This window comes from Lutjanus erythropterus, chromosome 10 (genome assembly GCF_056507025.1).
Source record: "Lutjanus erythropterus isolate fLutEry1 chromosome 10, fLutEry1.hap2, whole genome shotgun sequence".
NCBI classification, from domain to species: domain Eukaryota; kingdom Metazoa; phylum Chordata; class Actinopteri; order Lutjaniformes; family Lutjanidae; genus Lutjanus; species Lutjanus erythropterus.
In genome coordinates, this window is record NC_139326.1 from 40,680,360 (window position 1) to 40,705,057 (window position 24,698).

A 24,698-nucleotide genomic window follows, 5' to 3' on the forward strand; every position below is an offset into this window, starting at 1 on the left:
ATAAGAGCTGGGAGTTAAACTGCTTTGCTGACTGTATTTTTGTATCAAGAAGCATTGCCATTGTTTGACTTTTATTAAACTTACTCTTGATAGTTGAAACTCTTTCATTTCACTCTTACAGATTGCCTTGTTTTAGTATCACATTATCTTTTATTCAACAGGCAATGGAAGAAAATGAAGAAGAGGAGAGCTGCAGTATAGGCCTATACCCGGTATGTCCTTCCTCAGCACCATTCATTGAATTTCACTGTGAGAAAATTTAAGTTCTGTCTTTGGCAAGACATTTTTGATAAGCCATCCTATATCAGATGTGTGATATAAATGATGAAATGCATTGCAAGCATTCCACTGTGCTTAATGTTTTTCATCACATTTTTCAGCTTTTGTTGGGTTAAAGAAAAATTGCCCTTGTGAAATGCTAAAGAAACTGAGACGATTAAGTCGTTAAGTCATGATTCAATGTGAACGCTGCTGTCCCCATCATGTTCTGCTCTTCGACTCCGTAACACAACCTGTCCCATGTCCAGCTGATTTCAGTCCCTCAGTGCTGTTTCCTTGCTTGATGTTACAGAACCTGGTTCCACTCGGTAGTGAGCTCAAGGCCAGGATGCATCAGTTTATGGAAGAGAGGACAGAAGCCAACATGGTAACCACCGACAGTGAATTACTGACTCTGTGGTTCCACTGGAACGTTGTTTGCAAAATGGCTTTTTTCGGTTTCAGTGAATGTAATGTGCGTTGGAGCAAAGGGTGTGCTGTGGACACTGGGGACATTACCTCACACAATAACACAAACAAACTAGCAGTTTGAGGCAGCAGTAGACCAACAGCTCTCGTGTTTTTTCAAGGTAAAATGACAGTTTTTGTCAAAGGAGTCTGGTTGCTTTGGAGAGCGTTATGTTTGGTTAATTTGTGAAAATATTCTTAATGGTGTCTAAAATACATTTTGCTGCTGACCCTGTCCACAGCAGTACATTGGTTAGTGGTTGGTTCCTACACCAGTACCTCTGCTGTTTCTGCTGTGTGTCGACCAACATTTACTTTAGATATTACACTGACTGTGGATACGTAGCTCATACAACCAAACTTAAAAAAAAAAACCATTCCTTTAACACATAACAACAATCTACCAAAAACATGGCACAAACATGTGGATGGGTAAAATAAATGGGAGGGTATGGCAGGCGGAGTGGCTTATAACCAGGAGCGGAAGTAACTAATTACAAATACTGAAATTATTGTTTTCAAGTAGTTTTTTGGGGTTACGTTTATGAGTAGATTTTCCAGTTTCTACTTGTACTCATACTTACATATGCATTACAAGATGTAATCTACTTAGTTACTTTTAAAATCATAGTTGAATACTAAGTACAATTTGAATTAATATCAAAACCTTTCATCTGCATTTTAGTAGCCAGTAAGGTGATCTGATCACAAACAGGCCAAGGAAAACAAAGACATACAACTGAAGAACAAAACAGAATGCTGTGGCAACACGTGTTTGGAGTAAGGATGTTAATGATTAATCACGAATGATTCATTGCTGTTAAGAATTTAACCAATTGAAAATGTATTCATGGATATTTAATCAACAGTCATGACAGTAATTGTACCTCATTTGACTTTTTTTTTGTCTGGCAGAGCTGTTTGTTGAATAAGAAAAATTAAACTTAGACTTAAAATGAGACATAAACGACCAAAAAAGAAAAAACAAATTGAAAATGTGGGGAAAAAAACATGTTTTGTATCTTATAAATTATTAATGATCAATCAGTTGTTAGTGTTTTCAACTACTGGTTCAGGAAAACGCACAATATTTGCAAGCCTAGTTTGGAGAGGTGACTGTGACATCGGCAGTTAAAAGTAACTAATACTCTGAGTAGTTTTTATGACAAATACTTTGTCCTGTTACTTGAGTATATTTCTAACACCAGCACTTTTACTTGTAATTGAGTAATATTTCAGCAGTGTAACAGTACTTGTATGCGAGTACAGATTTTTCAGTACTGTTTCCACCACTGCTTACAACAGAAAGTCAGATAACTTGTAAACAGATTCACATAACATGACCATGACTTTGTAGAAACACATACACAGTTAAATAGAGATGCACATACACATAACTGCATCTTTCTATATATGAGGCAGACGTTTGCAGTGGAGATTGAATGTTTGAAAGGGTGTGTGTGCTTGAATGCATAAACACGTGGGTGGATGAACATATGTAATCACAGCTACTGTGAATTCATGTTAGTTTTTACTAAAGAAGTGAATCGAACTAATTAAAATCTTTGTAATATTTTGTCTGCTTGTCTTCCAGTGGACGGCTGTGCTGATTGGAGCTGTGACAGTTGTTTCTGTTGTTGGAGTTGTTGTGTTTCTTCTTTACAGAAGACACAAACTGTCAAGTCAGTGCCCTGCACACTGTACACGCTGTTCAGTTTCAAGTACAATTGTATCTAGAAATATTCAGTGTGTAATGATATACAAAACACACCTGCATACCTTTATACATCACAGAGTTGCACAGTGAAATCAGAGTTGTATTTCCTTCATAATACACACAAAATACAATATATACATATGATTAATTAAATTCAGAATGGAATAGGATGAAAATACAAAACGAAATAATTAAATCTATACATACACTTATCTACCCTACGTCAGAGTGATGGTTGTTACAATATTTGATGTTTTTATTTTTCAGAGGCAACATAAACAGTTTCAAAGTTCATGCATTTTATGAGTACAATGAGAGTAGCTGAGAGAGAATTTTGCAGTTATAGTACAGGTAGTTCATAATATTTTTAAAATATTGTATGCAGTTTTATTATGGGAAGTTGCCAGTGAATGAATGTAGTTATTCTTATGGAGTAAAAGCCCCTGAAAGTTGATTTAAACAGACTTAAGGATTTATAGCATCAGCCCAGTCCATCAGTACAATGCTAGCGTGACAAGCACAGACATATTCGTGCAGTAGGTTGAAAATGGTCTGACGGAGGATGTGTGGTGTTTCAGAGGAGACCGGCGTTCCTCACTATCGCTTCAGGAAGAGAGACAAGGTGATGTTCTACGGCCGAAAGATCATGAGAAAGGTCAGTTCCTTCTTAAACATCTCACTCAGTATTTTATGTCAACAGTCAGTAATAAACTGTCCGCAGTATTTTATCCATATTGTATTCAGTGCACAATCCTTTGTTTTCCCTGAGGCTGATGGTCTGCTGATCATAGTCAGCTTTTGGTTCTCTACCTGAGTGGTCAACACCTCACTTTTGAGTCTCAGACATAAACATCTATTTTTCTGAGAGATAAATACCTGGCAACCTTTGAAAACACATTGTTTAGGGTTTCTAATCTTTTTTATTGTGCAGCCAACAAATCATTCTTCTATTCAGGTGGTTAGTAGAGTCTTGAACAAATACCTTTAGAATGCCAGTAAATATTGTTAGTTGACCTGGGTGTGTCTAAGTTTGCCAGGTATTGTTATATTTTTCAGAAAAACTGATGCTCAGGTCTGTTATGATGGCGCCCAAGAGACACAAACTGGAATCTTATTTTTTTGGACATATTGGACAGGTAGATGGGGACCATCAGTCCACTGACTGACCAACCAATGACTTCACTGTGATTATGGCCTGTCACTTGTGGGACACAAATCCCTACAGATCTAAACCAACCCTTTTTTCCTTTTGCAGGTTCAGACGTTGTCGTCAGTCCCCGCCTCGAATTCAAACTCAGCCTCCCGGCAGAGAGTGAGGAAGAGGACCAAAGTCCTGTCTATAGCTCGCAAGTCAGTCCTTTTTTTGAAGCATTTGGTGAAGACAGAAGATAAGCTCAGAGTGTTAAAAGTTAACTCTTCACCTTTGGAATAGCTGTTTGACAAAATAATCTCAAAGGTTCAAGTAAGTGGACCGGTAGTTTAGATTATTTGTCAAAGAAGATAAGCAGGTATTTTAAGATACCAGAGAACATAAAAAAAGAGCCGGCCACCACTAAATATTGATCTACTGTATCTGATCAATTTGATAAATGGCTTAAACCCAGAGTAATTCTATTTTTTTCAATAAAGTACAGGATTAATACCTTCAGCAGTCACTCAGAATTTTATTAAAACTAAATAAACAACATAAATTTATTTAAAGGAAGATTTGTAATATAAATACATACAGTAGAGAAAGTATCATGAAGAAGAAAATAAATGAAATATAATGGGTTGTAGCAGGCACTAGTGATGTATTTTTAAGTTTCAGTTTAACTGAGAGAAACTTCATAGTGCTGAAAGAAGACAGATGTTGAGCTGAGACTTACCTCAGAGACTTGTTCTACCAGTCAAAGTAAAAAACGTACATTTTTCAGTATGAAGAACTTTTTTTTTTATGTGTGTGTGTGTTTGTGTTAGGATCCTGCGCATCCGGAGGGAGCCCACCACCCTGCAGCACAAGGAGCCCCCTCCCTGTCTGCTGGAGGCTGACCTGACTGAGTTTGATGTGCAGAACTCCCATCTGCCCTCTGAGGTGCTGTACATGCTGAAAAATGTCAGGTAAATGAAGCTCAGTTAATGTTCATCCTCCACAGTTTCTATGCAGTCCCATCATTACATATAAAATGAGTAATGAATACTCAGCATATTAAAATGTGATCGATCAGTCAACGTTTTGATAGTTGGTTAAATGGATACTTCGACCTTTTTGAAGTGGGTATGTGGGTACTTTTGGAAGACACTATAGTGCCTCGGTCAAAGCAAACAGACTTCTCTGACAAAAATGGTCTAGTCTTCCACTGCCTTGATTGGTTAGTTTGTTTGTGTTATTGTGTGACCAGAGGTGGCAAAGGTCCACACAGTCTTTACTCAAGTAGAAGTACAGATATATGTGTAAAAAAAAAGTTTATTAGTTATTTGTCTTGTTAGATCTTTTTTGTCTTGTCATGTCTTTTAATCTGTTTTTCATCTTGTTATATCTCTTCATCTTGTTCTGTTGTTTTAGTCTTGCTATGTCTGTTGTGCGTGATATGCATTGATGATACCCCCAGAAATCTTTTTTTGTGTTACTGTCCCATCCATTTCAGATAAAATCAGTCTTGATGTTGAACGGCAGCACGCAGTCACACAAAAAACACAAAAATAATCAATAATTCAGCTCAAATACATTAAAGCTAAAGTAACAAGCCTTTTTTTAATATGTAAGGATTATAAAGTACAGATATTTGTGTTAAAATGTAGGGAGTAAAAGTAAAAAGTTGTCAGAAAAACAAATACTCGAATAAAGTACAGATACCTGAAAGACCTACTCAAGTACAGTATCGAAGTATTAGTACTTAGTTGCTTCCAACCTCTGTGTGTGACTTTGATAGTTTTGTTTGTTTGTGTTTGAAAGAGTTAAAACCCAGTCGAGGCAGTGGTAAACTGTACTATGAAGCTAGATTAACGAGTTAGCGAGGTATATTGAGTCAGGGTTTTCAGTGTCATGAAGGTGTCTCTCCTTAACCTGGCTAGATCACCATGGTAACTGATGCTGAACTCATAACCTGGTCAGGAGCAGGTTACGTTCTGAGTTTCACATTAAATTGGCTGTAAAAAGCGCCATTTTATCTAATTATTTTCCTAACAAAGTTCTTTATGAGTGATATAGATTATAAACTGAGAGAAGACATTAAAAATGAAAAGTATCTGAACTATACATTCATAACATCACCATACGAAGCTGTGTAATGTCGCCATGTAACATAATGTAATGTAACAGCAGCACAAACTGTATGCATCGTGCTTTCACAGGAACCTCTCGTTTTTTCCTGTTTGCTTCAGATCATATTAACACTTCAAATTTACACACTGTATCATCCACACACTAAAATAACAATGAAACAACTACATACCACATTGAATACTACTACTATTTACTATTTAAAGTCTGTTTTGCATTGCTGACATTGCAGCTCAGAATACTGATTAGAAAACTGATCCATCTATCCTATTTCATCACAGAAAATCTTAAGTTATATTCATTTTACTTTGATTTGGTCAAAAACCTAAGTGATCTCCACATCTCTGTTATTGTAGGACAGTGTCAGACTGACAGAATCTTGTTTAAATCTGCTGTACGAAGTGTAACTGTTTAATGTGCAGTTGTCATGTTAGAAATAAACGGCAGCATTAAGATCACATTCAGTCAATCAGTAATTTTCTGACAGCATTCTACTTCTCCTGCCTTATTTACAGCAACAGTGTTGCTTTTTGACATGATATATTTTTTATATTGATCACACCAAACAGCCCTTTTTATGTGAGCATGCACAGAGTCTGAGGAAGAAAGTCTGGGTTGATAGCAAGTTGATAACCACTGTCATGATACCCTATCTCTAAGTGGGAGTTCAGGTTTTGTCAAGCAGCTGATGTAAAGAAAGCCTGGCTGTGTTGAACTTCCTTTGTAGTACAGCCCTCAGAGAGGTAATGTTACTGTGTGTGTCCATGGAGTCTGGTTGCTTTAAAGAGAGTGATGTAGTGTCAATTTCTGGTTAAACAAAATGTATTTCACTCTCTAAGCTCTATCTCTGTATGAATCATTTCCATAATGTTTTCCATAATGTAGAATAACAATGTGAGCCTGTCAGTGACAAAATAAGCACTTTTAATAGACACACTTTGATGGTGTGCAGTTACCTGGAGGGATTTTTTGCAGCCTGTTTTGCCTGCTGATGGCGGCAGTGCTCACGCAATAGTGGATCAGTGTCAAACATTACTGCCCCATTACCTTTTTAATTGCAAAAACCTGGGAAAATAGGGTCCAGTTTGAAAAACTGGCAAAGTTTCCCTTTAATGGACATATGCTCATCTTCATTAATAGTAATAAAACTACGCTGTATGTACCCTTGTTGTAACCAGGGTGCTGGGCCACTTTGAGAAGCCTCTCTTCCTGGAGCTGTGTCGTCACATGGTGCTGATCCAGCTGCACCAGGGGGAGGCGCTCTTCCGCCCAGGGGACACTGATGACAGCATTTATGTGGTTCAAGATGGTCGCCTGGAGCTGTGCATCCATGAGAGTGTAAGACCACAGGGCTGCATCACAGACATCACATGAGTATTTCACACATAGTGATGGATTAGCCCTTGTTTTCTCTGCTGTTGTGTATATATTGAAGTTGTGTTGTGATTGTTGTTCTGCTCTCATGTGTTTTCCTCCGGCAGGATGGTACAGATGCTGTGGTGAAGGAAGTTTTAACAGGAGACAGCGTTCACAGTTTGCTCAGTATCCTGGACATCATTACTGTATGGATTCATCCTCTTATGTCATACACCTGCATTTAAAAGAGATGTTGTTAACATTTTATATTAAGGTGCCTGTAATAAGCATTAGTTAATAGATAGTAAGACCCTTATAAGATGCTTATTCAGTTAATATGTGTTAATAAGACATATGAGTGTTAATAATAGCAAAATAAACATGTTTATTGTTTATAAACACTTATAATAAACAATTTATAGACCGCTTAAGAATGTTAATAAAAGCCTTATGAGATTCTTTTAATTGTTTATTCTTTTTAACTCACTTCCCTATTATGTCACTGTTAAACCTTTACTAAGCTTTTATACTAAGCGTTTCTGCAAACTTAATTATGTGATTATTAACAGTTAACTATGCATTTTGAAGTGAAGTAGTGAAGTTAATTAATCGTTTATTATGCACTAATTAACGTTAACCATGATCCTGTCATTGTTTAGTGTATAATAAAGTATTAATTAACCTCAATCAGCACTGTTCACTCTTTAGATCAGGTGAAGAGTTAACTGTTAATAAATGTATAATAAAGTATGTAGAAATCTTGATAAAGCAATAACAAATGAGTTAACTGGTAAGTTAGTTAAACTGAATAAATGTGTTTGTAATGCTATTATAAGAAACTTCTTAACAGTTTACAAACTGTTTAAGAATGAGAATAAAAACCTCAAGTGCTTATAAATATCTAATGATCTAACTGATGATCTATCTAATTTTATTATTGTGCCATTATTAACACTTGTACAGTCTTATTAATACATATTAATGTTAATACAATTACTTCAAGCACCTTACTATAAAGTGATACCCAGATTTGAAAACTGTAGCTCTACTGTTGGTTGGTATATAGTCTGAGCTGAATACTTTGTCTGATAGAGATGGACGTTTTCTCATTTTTAGACATGGTTTTGGACATGTTTTTACTGGAGCCTATATGTGACCTATCCCCTGCTCAAATTCTGTATCTTATCATATCATTTTTCAATTATTCAGTACACCGGTCCTCCTTTTCTTCACTTTGTACTCATGTCTACATTTTATGTATTGTTTAGTACAACCAAACTCTGTTTTGTGACAGTTTTTAGTCTTCATAATGTCTGGGGTTTTTTTTCTCCACACAATGTATTGTCTGTATTTCAGGGCTATCCAGCACCGTACAAAACAGTGTCTGCAAGAGCTGCAGTCCCCTCCACTGTCCTGCGTCTTCCAGCTGCAGCCTTCCAGTCAGTCTTTGACAAATATCCTGAAACTCTGGTCCGTGTCATCCAGGTATGGGCACTGAGAAAAAGAAGAATTTGATTCATCAAAAAAAGAGCCACCGGCATTGCAAATACCATATAAGCTGGTGCACAACATGCAACAAATCACAGGCAGCCTTAGAGAGCGTATCCATTCCCCTCTTTTGGTATTAACAGTGCTGTCTGTATTTTTATTGTGCTGTCCTCTGTACTGTAGATAATCATGGTGCGTCTCCAGAGAGTCACCTTCCTTGCCTTACACAACTACCTCGGCCTGACCACTGAGCTCTTCAACCCGGTACGTTTTTTTTTTGTCAGTCTGAGCTTCAGATTCTGGTTTTATCTTACTTTCACTTGTCATTTACAGACAGATTTAGGACCTCACACTTATTTTTCTCTTTTTCCTTTATTGTCATTGCTGCTCTGATTCATTCTGTTCACCTAAGAGCATGAATAGTGTGTATATATTAAATATATACGTGTGTGTATGTGTATGGTGTGTGTAGTTATTAAAAACTTTAAAAGATTTTAGGAGATTTTATTTGGGTCAACAAATAAATAAAAGACTATGGAAGAAATTCAGCAAATGTAAGATTTAAACCGTGTATATTGTTTTATTTATAAGAGGAAAAAATGAGTACCTGTTAATTCTGCCAAAGTATGCTTCTTTTGTCTCATGTAGTGTCTCAAGTAAATTTATTTCACATTCATGTAGTATTTAAAATGTATATGATTTCAATAAAAGATGTCAAGATAATACAAGGTGATGCAGAAATGGCAGTAAAAACATGTTTATTTACGCACAAATTAACTCTTCCCAAGATTATTTGTTAGTTACTGTTAGCCTAAATTGCACCGTGATCGTTTGTCATTTTTATAAAGTGGGTCCCTAGACAAAAGTTTGGGAAACACTGATGTAGAGTTTATGAGTTTTTGTGATGAATAAACTTCAATCATATCCATCATGTCACAGATGGACCATCACCACACCACTGATATTGGAATTCCACTTTATTGATTTAGTTCAGTTGATTTAGTAGGTTTTCAAATGAGCTGTTTTTATTAAATACTGATTGATGTGTGTGTTACAGGAGAGTCAGGCCATCTCACTGGTGTCGGTGGCCCATGTTCTGGGTGAGGCCCATCCACACAGAGGCTTCCGCAGGCAACCGTCCCAACCTGATGATCTGAGCATCGAAAAAACTGACACAGGTCAGAAACAACAACATTCTCTCAAGATTTCAAGCAGCAGTGTGTGTGATAGTTTTTGTCTAAAGTTTTCTATTTTCAGAAAAGTCTGGCCTCTCTGACGTGTCCACAATTAAATACAAGAAGTCCCGCTCTCTATCCAGCCCACTGGCTGTCACAGGTACAGTACATATACACACACAGTATCATATTTATTATTTGTAGTGTCTCTCCTATCAAAATAGCACATATGTAATTCAGTACACTGTCAAATTTGCAAGTTTGAATAGAACTAAAAAATATGGGTAACATTTTTCGTAGACAGCCCTGGAACATGTTGAAAACTAGGCATTACATTTTTAGACACACATGTCCACTTGTTATTTAGTTTCTTCAAATGAGGCTTTATAGTCACAGAGTTTGTCTCCAACATCACTCCAGCCATTCACATTAAAGGGATAGTTCACCTAAAAATGAAAATTCAGTCATTATCTCCTCACCCTCATGCCAACTGAGGGTCGGGTTTATTTTGTTTGTCAAAAAACACTGCTAGAGTTTCACAGGAAAACAGTGATGCAACTGGAAAAATAACATAAAATGCCTCCATACTGCTCGTCTGGTGCAATCCAAGTCTCCTAAAGTCCCACCATGCTGTTCACACACCATCACAACACACACACACAGTTCAGACAGTGTACATGTGAACATGGCTCCAAGCTAAAGATCTACAGTGAAGATTAAGGCTAAAATATGGTGTAAATGGCTTTTTTTGGCAACTTGGCATGTTGGGGCTTTAGGGGACTTGGATTACACCAGACAAGTAGTATGGAGACATTTTACATTTTTATTCTGTTGTTTTTTATGTTTGAAAACTGGTCATCATTCATTTCAGTTGTTTGGAAGATTCTGCAATGCTGTTTTCCTTTGAAACTCCAGCAGTGTTTTGTGGACTAAAAAACTAAACCCAACCTTTAATCAGCATGAAGGTGAGTAAATTATGACTGAAATGTCATTTTTGGGTGAACTATCCCTTTAAAAACATGCTAATGCCAGGCTAACCTACAAGATAAACTTTAAAAGATCATAGAACATGGCAAAAAGTTATAGCTGTCATGTTTGAAGTCAGGTCACAGACAGCTGATAGCAATCTATCATTGAGCTTGAACTTTTACCTGCTGCTCCTTGTTGACAAAGAGTCCAACAGAGTAAAATCCATACAGACTGTCATCAAAAACAAACTCTTTATTCTCACTGCACAAATCACTCAGCATGTAGTGATTTGTGCTGGTGCTTTCACATGTTGTCAGTTCGTTTGGAGCCAAGTAAATGTTCAATAAATAGCTTGTCACTCAAAATACATCATGTCTGCATATGTCCTAACTCTGAAAATAATGGATCAAGAAGCACCTCTCCTCTAATGAAAGTAACATCAGCAATTGTTCGACCAATTATTTTGAATGAAGATAATTTAGACAGTCAAGAAAATTTTGATGAACCAGTCGACCAATTGGCCAGAATGTGTTGTCCCTACATTTAGAAACTTTGCATGTTTTCCCTCTACTTATCTGAAAGTTAATGTCAAAAAAGTGAAACCCAACTTTGTATCAGTTCCATTTGGGCAGATTTTTAGTATACGTGCAGGTTGTCTGTAATAACTCCTTTATTGCTATTATAAAACCAAATCACCAATAATTTCCTACTTCTGCAGCCCATGCTATGCAAGTTTTATGCTCATCAAAGGATTAAGACCACTTATAGTAACAAAAGTCTGACAAACCTGAATGAAATAATCTGAATTTTTAACCAGAAAACTTGTAGCTTAGTCTACTAGCTGTGAAAAGCTTGTAAGATATTTGAGTTGAAAAAACTGTTGAACTGTTGCTGATACTAAGGCCTAATGATCAATATAATTACTATCAACATTTTGTGTTTTGCAGGTGAAATGTCACTTGACCTCAACAGAGTGTATGAACGGGCCAGAGTTGCTAAGGAGGAGATGTCTCACAGTCCTATGAAGGTTTGAATCCAGGCTTTGAACATCTGGGACCAATTTCACAAAGATCCATTCCACTAGTCTGTAGTGTCAGGCCAGTCTTTATTTATTTATTTTTTTTAAACACTTTTTTTATTCATTTTCCCAATTTAATACAATAAAACAAGACATCCACAGCACTAATAAAACATAAACAAACAAACAAACAAACAAACAAAAAAGGTGGGACAGACATATCAACGAGACCCCCACGAAGCACTGACATAAAATATAAGTATAGGCTTAGAGTCCACTTAAGGCTCCTTAGAACAAATCAAGTCTATCACATCAGCGGTGAACTATCTCTGTCACAGTTAGGTAGATACAAGAATACATTGGCTGGAGGCAAAAACAAACAAACAAACAAACAAACAACAACAGCTGTGCAGTACAGTAAATGCATCATACAAGTTTTCAGCACTCAGAAAAGAAATTAAATTGAAAATTAAAGAATCAGAATCAGGTTAAATCATTAGCTCATGTGCCAAATTTGGCTTCAGACTGCTGGGAAAGCCAAGTTCTCCACATAGTCAATAAAGGGAAACCAGGTTCTGTTACAAATTTCAAGTGACCCTTTCAAAGTGGATCTCAGCTTCTCAATTTTAAGGCACATCATTACTTCCTTAATCTACTGTATAAAAGAGGGAGAGCTGGCAGACTTCCGCCTTGTTAAGATTAATCGGCGTGCTAGTAATGAAGTAAAGGCTATAGCATTTGATTGACATGAAGTGATGTTATGAGCTGTGGAGGGTACACCAAATATCGCCGTATGTGGATTAGGATCTATTGTTTTGTTGCAGATATATGAATACACTTCGAATATTGAGGTCCAGAAACTGTTTAGTGTGTTGGCCAGTCTTTATTTTGCGCTTAGATTAATGCACAAGTCACAAATTAGACCATCACAGATGATTTTATGCTTAAAAATCTAGGCTCCCTACACCCAGGCTACCTCTGAACTAAGAACCATGGTAACAATCATGCTGACCAACAAATGACAAAAAAGAGAAAAAACTTGGCTCATAATCTGTGGCTGGCTAATGAGGTTGTGGAGCAATTAATGAGAAGTGAAAGCATTTTAGACTCCAGATTACCATCTTGAAAATATAGTAGTGTGAGGACATCATCAGTCTCTGTTTTCCTGACCTTAATTTACTTGGTATAAGGATTAGAACCACATTTGGACCAAGACTTGGTACCTGACCAGCAGCCATACCAGGCAGGTGTGGCCTTGTCTAGTATCTGGATGGGAGACCTCCAAGAAAGACAAAACATACAGACAGTTCTTATTAATTCCAGTGCTGGGCTCCATCTGGCCATATGATTATCCATTACTTGCATCCATGTTTCCCTCCCTCTCCACCTCATGCTGATGTGTGATAAGCACAGTGACTTTTCCCTATTCACTGTGAAGTGTCTATGATAAAGCACTATATAAATGCAGTCCATTAGTAGTAGTAGTAGCAGTAGTAATAGTAATAGTCATCCATTCTTGAGAATTTGGACAAATCATGTCCTACCCAAAATAAACTTTAAATAATTACTTCCCTTTTTTTGGTGAGCATTTATTCCTTAATGATTTATATGTATGTATATGTAATTTAGCTTTCGTTTGTTTTAATTTGAATCTAAATGTCACAACTTTCAACAAATTAAAAATGAGTTAAAAGCCTACAAAATCTAAAGCTAACAATACCTACTGATAAGGTATAAAAATGTGCTATTATAAGCATCTTTGTTTTAAAATCAGGTATAAAAAGGGTTAGCTATACCCTAAGCTCCTGTGTCTCACTTCCTGGTTTAAAAAAGGTGGGAATACTGCTGAAGCACTGGTGAACTTTCTATATTTTGACAAATTCATTCAATAATATTGCTTTCAGATGTATCTCAACTAAAACATGTCAACTCTGTAGCTCTTCTAAATCAAAGCTAAATAAGAATTATGGTTTAAATGTGTATTTTGATTAGCATTAAGAGAACTCTGAGACACTTTAAAAAATAAAATGGCTGCTCACTATGAAAAAAAAAATGAAAAAAATATGTCAACTCTGTTGGATGTCACATTAATAAAAAATATAATCACAAAGAGGTTGGCCCTTTACGAGGTTTAACAGCCAAGAGTTTGGTATGTAATTAATTTTTCCAGCATCATTGAAGAGCAAAACTCAAAACCCCCTCATAATACAAGTTTGTACCAATCCTCAAGAATGAGTATATTAATAAAAAAAAATAATTGAGTAGCAAGTTACATGTCAGTGATACACAATGGATTTAATGGATCGTTGTAGTACACTACATAGACATAGACAGGATATTTGTGCTTTGGTGTCTTCCTAAAGGGTGTGAAGTCTCCATGACACTTTTCTGTGTCTCTCTGTCTCCTCAGTCTATTCTAAAGAAGAGTGTGACAATGCAGCAAACTCCATCTGCTGTTTACCACTACAGTGATGCTGGAGGAGCAAATGGCCACTATAATAAGGTTAATGCTATTTTCCAAGCTGCCAAAAAGGATCTGCTCCAGGTCATCCAGATACAGGTAATACAGGTTTAAACTGTGTCTACAACTTTGTGTTATTTATCTGTAAGAGTGCTCAGCACACAAAATTCACCAGTTTGAAATTTCCTGAATTAATCCTGAATCTTATTGTTTAACTTTTTGAACAAAGTGGGAACATCATATTTTAAAGCATTACTGCAATTAAAACCTAAGCTTTATTGACTACACCAAAAGAAATCTAAATCAAACAGTGAAGTACTTTTAAAATATTGATCTGGCAATAGTTGTGAAATTATGAACCCATGTTTGGTGAATTAGTTATAACTGGAAATTCCATTTGATGTTATTAGGACCCCAGTCTGCTGGAGGGGAGGGTGAACCTTCGCCAGGTCAAAGCTGGCTCTGTTGTGGCCCACCAGGGAGACCAGGTCAGTCTGTTGTCTACAAGGACAGACACTCACTTCACAATGTGTTGCTCTTTGTATGACAGATTATTATTTTTTTTTTTTCCCATGTCTTTTTTATTGAGCATTTATAACATATATATACACACGCTCATACATTCTAGGCTCATTTGTCTACTTATGTGTTTACAGATTAAATCCATGATGGCTCAACTAAAAAATGAGCACATAAGCAGTGTTTTACAAAAAAGGAAATAAAAGATAAGGAAGACATTGTACAAAGATAGAAACACGGTGAATAACGCACAACAAAAAAACACAGAACACAAGAGGTTGACTGGGGAGACCATCCCTACAGCTGCTCCCCTTGACCCTTCCCATCCCCTAATCCCCATTACTCTAACCCATCCTTCTCTCTCCCTCCCCCCACGAAGACCTTACTCTTAAATATGTCTAAAACTATGCAGAGTGTACTAAAAGATGGATTGCTGAGTTGAGTTCATATTTGCAAGGTATAATATAAGGGGTTGCCAAGTTTTATTGAAATGTTGCAGTCTATCTTTCAAAACGTGTCTTATTCTTTCCAAATGAAGTGTATTAGTTATGCCCTCCAGCCACATCTTAGATGTTGGAGCATTTGCACTCTTCCATAATGTGAGAATCAGTTTTTTAGCTATTATGAGGCCATATGAGATAAAACATTGTTGTGCTTTGGTTAACTTCTTAAAGGTTTCTGATACCCCAAGAATAGTGAATTGAGGTTCTGGCTTAATCACAACCCTTATGACCTCAGGCATTATGTTAAAAATATCAATCCAGAAAGACTGAATCTTGGGGCACAGGACATAACTATGAAGATGGGTTGCCACAGAACCTTTGCATTTATCACACATAGGTGATATCTCTGGATATATATTATGTAATTTTTCTTTTGAGAAGTGAAGCATATATATGATTTTAAACTGAATAAGACAATGTCTTGTACTGTATGAACAGGTATTAATCTTCTCAAGGGCCCTGTCCCATAGATCATCTGTAATCGGTTTGCCAAGTTCTTTCTCCCACTTGCATCTATGTATATGGGCAGGGGGGGAACTCAATGATAAGAGAGTATTATAAATATGCGTTATCAACTTTGGTTCATTTGCTGGCAATTTCAAACAGTCATCGAATAATGATTTTGATTCAGTGTTTTCGTATATAGTCCCTAATTTGTAAATATTGAAAGAAATTATTATTCCCCAACCCAAATTTCTGCTGCAGTTGCAAAAACGAAGCAAATATACCTCTTATATACAAATCTCCGACACAGTTAATACCCTTCTGACTCCACGCAGAGAAAACTCCACTCAAACCAGAAGGGACAAAAGTGAGGTTTTTATCCATGGGTAAAGCAGGGGATATAGATTTAAGATTAAAATTGGATTTGATCTGTTTCCAGGTACAGATCATATTATGAATAATAGGATTGTTATTATATAATGACCTACTGATTTTAATTGGGGACAATAGGATTGCAGCTAGTGAATATGGATGACAGTCCTCTTGTTCCATCAGTAACCAGTTAGGTGGAGGTATTGTGGTGTTTAGCCAAAAAGTGAAAGTCTTCATCGTTGAGTCCCAATGGTAAAACAAGAAATTTGGGAGCGCTAAACCTCCCACAGGCCTCGGCTTGCAGAGATATTTCTTGCTTATCCGAGGGGCTTTATGTCCCCACAAAAAAGGAGTAAATAAAGAGTCTAATTGTTTAAAGAATGTTTTTTTTAAGAAAAATTGGGATATTTTGGAGCAGATGCACTGTGGGAGAAAAAACATCTTTACCGCATTTATTCTTCCAATCAGCGAAATTGGAAGTGTATCCCAGAACAACAACCTAGAGCGCAATTTCTCTATAAGAGGAGGAAAGTTTTCTTGAAAGAGAGAGGCATATTGCCGTGTCACTTCTATCCCCAAATAAGTAAATTTTTCTGAGGAAATTTTAAATGGGAGATTGACCAGGAGTGACAAATCATCCATGTGAACCGGCATTAAGACACTCTTTGTCCAGTTAATTCGGTAGCCTGAGAAGGTTCCAAACAAATTAATTTTATCTAAAAGTGCTGGAATAGCGATCTGTGGACGTGTTATATAAAGAAGGATATCATCCGCGTACAATAATATTTTACTAGCTGTTCCTTTAGTAGTGTATCCATGCATCTGGGGATCAAGTCTAATACTTTGGGCCAATGGCTCGATAGCAAGGGCAAAAATTAAAGGGAAGAGGGGGCAACCCTGCCTTGTCCCTCTGCACAACTTAAATGGGGAGGACAGTGTTCGGTTGGTTAGGATTTGGGCTGTGGGATTTTGTATGACAGATTATTAAAGCACAGAATGCATGTGTATCTTTGAACAAACAGTGTCCAGGTTTTCCACACTGTGACACAGCCAGGCTTGGGTGGTAATGGATTACATGTAAAGGGATTGCAATTCTAAAATAAAGAACAATATCCTCCCATACACAGTGCACACAAAGCTGCCAATTCATTATCATGACCTCTAGTGAAAAAAATGCTTCACTAGGTGGAAATTTCAACTTTTTTTTTTTTTTTTTAGGTCTTTAAATCAATCAATAAATGAATAAATTGTGCACAACAAAAGAAGGAACAGCTGGACAATCTATTAGTAATGGACTATTAAATTAATTTGTATCTATTTTGATGATCAGTAAATCACTTTGAGTCTTTTTTTTTTTTAAGTCAAAATTGAAGTTTCTTAAATGTGAATATTTTCTGGTTTCTTTACTCCTCTCTGAGAGTAAACTGAATGTGTTTGAGTTGTGGACAAAACAAGACGTTTGATGTCGTCTTGAGAAAATAATCAATAAATTAATTGGTGATGAAAATAATTCTTAGCTGCAGCTCTAAAAACAAGATATTAGGCTGAACAATTTCAGTATATTTTACAGGAAGTTAATCCAAAAGTAACAGAAAATGATCAAGTTACATTGCTTTAATATTATGACACTTAACCTAACTTGACATTAAATTCCCAATTCCAACAGATTACAAGTATTTCTTCTTTTTTTGCTAAAGTATATTTTATAAATGTGAAAAGCTGAGACTTACTGAGTGAACGAGTTATGCAGTTACATTGGTCAGTCGAGTGTTGATGCTCCATTAAACTTCCTTGCAGACTAACAGATGTGTTTTCTTCATCAGACCTTTTTTTTCCTTGTCTACCCCTTCAATTTTTCTCCTCTTCACCACTGACAGGATGTGAGTGTGGCATTTGTCATCTCAGGACTGCTCCATGTTTACCAGCGTATGATAGACCGTGAGGAGGAGTCCCTGCTGTTTGCCACCCACCCAGGGGAGATGGTGGGTCACCTGGCCGTTCTCACTGGGGAGCCCCTCATCTTCACTGTGCGAGCTCACAGAGACTGCACCTTCCTCTCCATATCCAAGGCCCACTTCTATGAGTAGGATCAAGCTCACGCACACAGAACATTCATCATTTAGTTCTTTGGCTTCTTCCCATCATACCTCTAGGATGCAAACAAACCCGTGTTCTCAACTTTGCAGGATTATGCGCGAGGAGCCCAGGGTGGTGTTGAACGTAGCTCACACTGTGGTGAAGAGGGTGTCACCATTTGTCAGACAGATTGACTTTGCTCTGGACTGGATGGCTCTGGAGGCTGGACGTGCTGTCTACAGGTATCTGCTCTACAGAGCCACTCATGACTTCTTATGGAAACAGCTAATACTTCAATTATATAAGTTCAGCTCATTCTTATGATTTTACTTACTTGTTGTGTTTTGGAGACACAAGAACAACTTGTGCAAGGATACAAGTATACTTTAGGATTTATAAAAACTTATATTATAAATCCATATAAATATGTGAAAGAAAAATAAATGTCTGTACAACTAGATAAGTTAAATCATTCAAGTGTGTGAATGGTAATGCTGGATTTTGTCATTTTCTGTTTTTAGACAAGGAGACAAGTCAGACAGCACCTTCATCGTCCTCAGTGGCCGATTGCGCTCTGTCATTGCAAAGGATGATGGGAAGAAGGAGCTGGCTGGAGAGTATGGCCGTGGGGATCTAATTGGTGTGGTGAGTGGTCAGAAAGTGTTTTAGAATAAAAACTAGTGACTGTCTTTTGACAGGATCACACTAGCCGCTAATCTGACACACCAGATGGTTTATTACACAGGCCCTTCTGGGAAATCATACATAGAAACTGTTTAGAAAAGGGGAGGCACTTTAAAAAAAAGACACTTGGTGAGTGATTGGATGAACCATCTGTCTAATAGGAGCTAACTTCAACCAATCAGATCAACTCACTGAACCGAAGCCAAAGCTGACCAGAAGAAGAGCAAAAACATCTTTTCCATTGTTGAAAGCCTTCAGTGTGGTTCTTTGCTCTTCTTTCAAGGAAGAAATACTCTCCAGTTCTGATATAACTGATGCTATCACAGTATCTACACTACACCTGTAGCTGTCAATAATCCCCATGAGGACACCGATAGGCTCACACCAGCTCAGGTGTGGACACAAACGGATAGCTTGGAGTTTGGCAAGATGGATTCTCGTGTGATCTTGTAATCTTGCAAATCCAGTTGTCTCACAGGGTAAACTAGCTGCAGTGCCTGTCAACATGTTGAAGTTCCAACCCATGAGTACTCTGTCGTCATTATTACATTGTTATTACCCAGAGGAAATGATGTGATGGGTCATGTGCTGGAAATTCCCATAGTTTGGAAACAGCACACATTCGGGGATTTTGCTTTGGTCTTGAGAAGTTGCAGCCTTTAATCACTGACAAACTCTAACCTACTCAAAACAACTTCTGTGGTAATTCCTGCTATAGTGTTGTGGTGTTTCCAGGACCATATTTTGCCATCATGACAAACACACACACACACACACACACACACACACACACACACACACATAGACTGACAAACTGAAAACAATACCAGCCACGCAGTCATGGCTGGTAAATCTAAAGAGAGAATAACAGACTGCTTAGGAAAAACATTTTCATTTACTACAAACTGCAGTCAATCACCTGTTTTGTGTATCATCCAGGTTGAGGCCCTCACCCACATGAACCGAGCCACCACAGTCCATGCTGTCAGGGACTCAGAGCTGGCCAAGCTGCCTGAGGGGGCCTTGAACTCCATCAAAAGAAGGTATCCTCAGGTTGTCACCAGGCTGATTCATCTGCTGGGACAGAAGATCCTGGGAAACATGCAGCAGGTCAATGGACCCCTGGCTGGTAATCACATACCATTTCTGTCAGTGTGTGTCTGGGTGGGATGGAATTTATTTACTCTACCAATAAGAGGAATGTCACCAGTTATCATGTGGAGATCAGGGTGACCTTTGAAATATTACCTGGCTGAGTGTGAAAGACATGCACCAGCCACAGAAAACTACAAAATATGTTGAATGTCAGTATGAATCAGACAGAAATCAAGACATATTCCAGATAGGGCATAAAAGAGCATATACATACAGTGAATTATCATATATTTTAAAAAGGCACTTTTCTTTCTAAAATATCCATTGAGTAAACTGGTCCTCTGTCCTGCAGCTCGCAGTCTGGCTCTCCACACTCCCACCAGTAAGTGGGATGCTGGGAATCCAGCCTCTAACCTGTCCACTGTGGCCATCCTGCCGGTGTCTGAGGAGGTTCCCCTCACTGCCTTCACTCTGGAGCTGCAGCATGCACTCAGTGGCATCGGTACACACATACACACACGCACACACACACACACACACACACACACACACACACACACACACACACACACACACGCACACACACACACACACACACACACACATACAGTATATATTTACAGTGCTTAATCCACTTTTAAAGGTTACCTGAAGAATCATGATTCATCAAAAATAAATTTAGAAATATATGGAAGTGGAAAAACAGCAGCAGTTCTCCAGGCTCTTCTTGAACAACTAACATGCAAAAACAAGATAGAGATATCTCTGCTGAAAGCTAAAACCTAATTTTTTTTGTGGTCAAGCATTCCTATCCTGCATATTGCAGGGTTAATGGCTGCCCTTACAATGTTGCACTGTTGTTGCTGTCAGTTTAACATCTGAAATTACTTTGTTTTTTCAGCTTCTATTGGGAGGTATTGTTTGAAAGGGCCTTTACTCAAAATCCTTCTAATGAAGAAAGTGTGTGTACAGACACGAGACACAGATAAAGATAATATACAAACGCAAGACCTGCATTTCTAACTCGATACCATGAACTGCCTGTCCTAAAGAAATTTAGTTGCTGCACTTTCATTCACAGTAATGTCATATTCATACCATATTTTGAAAACTAAAAAAGTTTGATGTGTTTCTGTTTTGTGAAGGCCCCACTCTACTCCTGACCAGTGACATCATCAAGCAGCGACTTGGCTCTGCTGCTCTGGACAGGTAGACATGTGATTAAGTGATCAAACTATAAATAAACCATGTGTCCACATTTTTAAAAATCTTATGAGCCATCACTGGGTATGTTTGGTTCTTTCTGAAAACAAGATGTTGATTGAGACGTATGTCACTTTCCCTGCAAAACAAGAAGTGTTAATAGGTAATATGACATGCTTTTTAAGATTATTATGCATTATATTCTTCTATATGTTCTTCAGCTTATGCATCAATTTTAATAAAGCAGTCTATAAACTTTTAACAAGTTTCGTAAAATAACAATATATTTTCATACTATATTTTTTATAAGTAAATGTGATCTGACAATAAATGTGTTTATGATGCTAATATTAACACTTATATAGTCTTATTACACATAATAATATGAAGAAGCATCTTGTAAGAGTTTAGAAGGATCTTATTAATAATTAAACACTTATTACAGGTGTCTTAATGTAAAGCGTTGCTAAACGTTGTATACATACAGTAACAGGTGACATATGTTGCAAGCTGGCTGATATTTGTACTTCATGTTTGAAAGTGTCCATGAGTACCGTCTGTCCAGCTGGCTCGGGCAGCAGGAGGACATCCATCGCATCGTCCTTTACCAGTCTGACTCCAGCCTCACACCTTGGACACAGCGCTGCATCCGCCAGGCTGACTGCATCATCATTGTGGGACTTGGTGAGCAGGAGCCCACTGTGGGTGAGGTCAGTGTGAATACACTCACAGCTGTTAGCTCCTGTAGCTTTCCTGGACCGCTGCAGTAAGGATTCAGCTTTAAAGAACTTCTGTATTTTTTAGCCCCTATTTTCCCATGTGTTTGCGTCTAAATGACTAATGGAAACAACAGTTTCTAAATTGGTCCAGTATTTAGGGAGAGCACTGCAGCCGGTAGCCATGAAACAGGCTGCTGTGTAATCCTGGGAAATCTCACCCTGTCGAGTATGTTAACTTACTGTTTCTGTAAATGGAGTCTGTCGATAAAGCGATAAAATGGCTGTTTGTGGTTAAAAAGGATTTTACGCTTCCAAGAAAACTCAACTCAACTCAGTTTTATTTATATGGCACCTTTCATACACACATGCAGCCCAAAGTGGTTCATGTAGAAAAATTAAATCAACAGACAGGGAACAAATAGATTAATAAAAAATCAATAACTTTTTTTTCCAAGAATAAAATTACAACAATAAAAAACAAACAAAAAACAATAAATTAAAGTCAGTAAGATAAAGTAAAAGAAACACTAAGGATAAAAATATTGTGAAAACCAATGATTGAAGCTTAAAAGACCCAGATTGTAGGATTACTCCCAATTAAAAATGAAAAACCAGACTAAACAGATCATTAGTTTCTTTTAAAAATACAGAGAAAGCTTGCTATTCTGATTTTCAAAAACAGTGAGTTCCACAGTTTAGGGTAGGGGTCTTCAACCTGTGGCTCTGGGGCCACATGCGGCTCTTAAGCCCCTCTCCAGTGGCTCACTGTGATGTTTGCAAAAAATTATATGGATATGAATAACAGTTCTTTTTAACTTTTTAGTTTTCACTTATCATTGTTGTGAGTGGATGAAAACTTTGAGACGACACAAAATTTCAAGGCAACAGACTGTAATAGATTATCTTTTAACCCGACTCAAACTCTTTAAGTTTTGAAAGAAAATTGACCAACTACTTGTCTTAAGATAATTTACTTTTCTTCTTTAGATAAATTTAAATCTTTGAGATGGAGAAAACCCAAAACACTGTTTTTAAAAAAAATCAAGTGATTCAAGTGAATGATGGTTAAAATTTTAATATTTTAATTTAATTTTAATTTTCAGGCACTAAAATAATGACAGTTCAGATTACTGTGACCAAAATTTGAAATACATCTTTTTCTAATTTCTAAAACTCAAAGATTCAAGTTTATCTAAAGAAGTAACTCAACTAAAAATTATATGTTGGCAAAACTTTTTAAAAACTTATTTCAGAACTTGAAAGTTTGAGTTTGACTCAAAACTTAAATCTATTGAAATACGTTGCCTTGATATCCTGAGTCATCACAGCTATTTTTTTTTTACAGTGATTCTTAACATTTGCCAACTGTAAAATATGTAGCCTATACGCCAAATTTAAAAAAAGTTTGTCAATTAAAATGTGCATCACAGCCTACATCTACATCTTTTCCTCTAAATTTGACGGTGGCTCATCTACTTGGCTCTCCATAAGCTGTGGATGCCAAATAAAAAACAAGTCTTCAGAGAAAAGAGAGAATTTAATTATTGCAGCTCCAGACAGATTTTTTTCTTTTTGTTTGCCAAGAATGTCTCTTTTGTTTGTAAAGGTTGCAGAGCCCTGGGTTAGAGGTGCAAAAACAGAAGAGGTTCTCACTGGTATGTTTATGAGACTCATAAGGAACATTTAAAAGAAAAGTGGTGGAGGACCTCAGTGATCTGACTGGAACAGAAAGAAAATCCCTGATGTAAGGAGGAGCAAATTTATTCAAAGTTTTATGAAAAAAAAAAAAGTAAAAGAACTTGTAATCAATTTTAAAAATCAGGTTGCCAGTTTCGTAAAAAAAACAAAAAAACAGTAAAAAGTAATAAAGCGTGTAATAAAAGTAATAAAAGCGTGATATAGGCATTGTTTCCATGATGATATCAGATACTTGGAATAACAATCTGAGTCTGTCCGTGATTAAACAAGCACTTTTAGTAGACATACTTTGATAGAGTGCAGTTGCTCAGAAGCATTACATTGCAGCTCAGTTTCTGACAGCTGCAGGGCTCTTCCTCAGTACTGGACCAATTCCAAAACTTGTTGTCCACATTAGTCACGTAGACAAAAAAGATATAAAATGGGGTCCAGGTTGAAAAATGTCAGAGTCACCCTTTATGTCGGCTGTGTACATGAGGCAAAATGTCTGAGACACTACTGTTGTTATTAAGATGAGGAGAAAGATTCCTGATGTTTAGAGTTTCTTGTCAAGTTGTAGTACTATTCTTTATTTTAGGAAAAATCACATGCACATGTTCAGTTTCAGGGTAATTCAGTATAAACAATGAATATATGGATGGAGGAATGAGCTTAGTTCATCTTAACAAACTGTTTGGTTCTGTAGGGAAACAGGCACAGAAACAGCTGTGTCTGTAACATTTAGATGTTGATATTTGATTTGAGCTACATCATCACAATGTTTGTGAACTGCACTGGGTCTCCGTCCAACCTGTAGTTGGAGCGGATGTTGGAGGGCAGTGCGGTCCGTGCTCAGAAGCAGCTGGTGCTGCTGCACAGAGAGGACGGCCCACCGCCCAAAGGGACGGCCGAGTGGCTCAACATGCGGAGCTGGATCTCCAGACACCATCATCTGTCCTGCCCCCGCAGAGTCTTCTCCAAGAGGAGTTTACCAAAGCTGGTACAAGCCACCAACCAACCAACCACATCTTGTATCTGCAGTTCTCACTCAGTTAACAAGTCTGTCAAGTCTGTTTCTGTGTGTGTTTGGTTTTCAGAGAGAGCTATACCAGCGTGTGTTTGAAAAGTGTCCAGATCGTCACTCTGACTTCTCCCGTCTGGCTAGGATCCTGACAGGAAACAGCATCGCTCTTATTCTGGGTGGAGGAGGTGCCAGGTACTGTATACATACAAA

The 24,698-nt window shown here is 37.3% G+C and overlaps 1 protein-coding gene across 3 annotated transcripts in view; it reads left to right on the forward strand.

Moving 5' to 3' along the window:
- The window catches only part of pnpla7b (patatin-like phospholipase domain containing 7b), a 34,704-nt gene that overhangs the window by 1,486 nt on the left and 8,520 nt on the right, over window positions 1-24,698 (forward strand). For all 3 annotated transcript variants that reach the window (XM_084729330.1, XM_084729328.1, XM_084729329.1), the window contains exons 2-25: window positions 162-212; window positions 572-646; window positions 2,321-2,408; window positions 3,022-3,098; window positions 3,699-3,793; window positions 4,403-4,543; window positions 6,884-7,043; window positions 7,187-7,267; window positions 8,418-8,546; window positions 8,733-8,813; window positions 9,607-9,727; window positions 9,807-9,884; window positions 11,641-11,720; window positions 14,122-14,271; window positions 14,583-14,660; window positions 17,888-18,093; window positions 18,197-18,328; window positions 18,608-18,731; window positions 19,710-19,899; window positions 20,218-20,367; window positions 21,011-21,074; window positions 21,610-21,778; window positions 24,282-24,464; window positions 24,562-24,680. In XM_084729330.1, coding sequence (XP_084585456.1) covers window positions 165-212; window positions 572-646; window positions 2,321-2,408; window positions 3,022-3,098; window positions 3,699-3,793; window positions 4,403-4,543; window positions 6,884-7,043; window positions 7,187-7,267; window positions 8,418-8,546; window positions 8,733-8,813; window positions 9,607-9,727; window positions 9,807-9,884; window positions 11,641-11,720; window positions 14,122-14,271; window positions 14,583-14,660; window positions 17,888-18,093; window positions 18,197-18,328; window positions 18,608-18,731; window positions 19,710-19,899; window positions 20,218-20,367; window positions 21,011-21,074; window positions 21,610-21,778; window positions 24,282-24,464; window positions 24,562-24,680 — 2,819 coding nt within the window. In that variant the 5' untranslated portion in view covers window positions 162-164. The remainder of the gene's footprint in view (window positions 1-161; window positions 213-571; window positions 647-2,320; window positions 2,409-3,021; window positions 3,099-3,698; window positions 3,794-4,402; window positions 4,544-6,883; window positions 7,044-7,186; window positions 7,268-8,417; window positions 8,547-8,732; window positions 8,814-9,606; window positions 9,728-9,806; window positions 9,885-11,640; window positions 11,721-14,121; window positions 14,272-14,582; window positions 14,661-17,887; window positions 18,094-18,196; window positions 18,329-18,607; window positions 18,732-19,709; window positions 19,900-20,217; window positions 20,368-21,010; window positions 21,075-21,609; window positions 21,779-24,281; window positions 24,465-24,561; window positions 24,681-24,698) is intronic.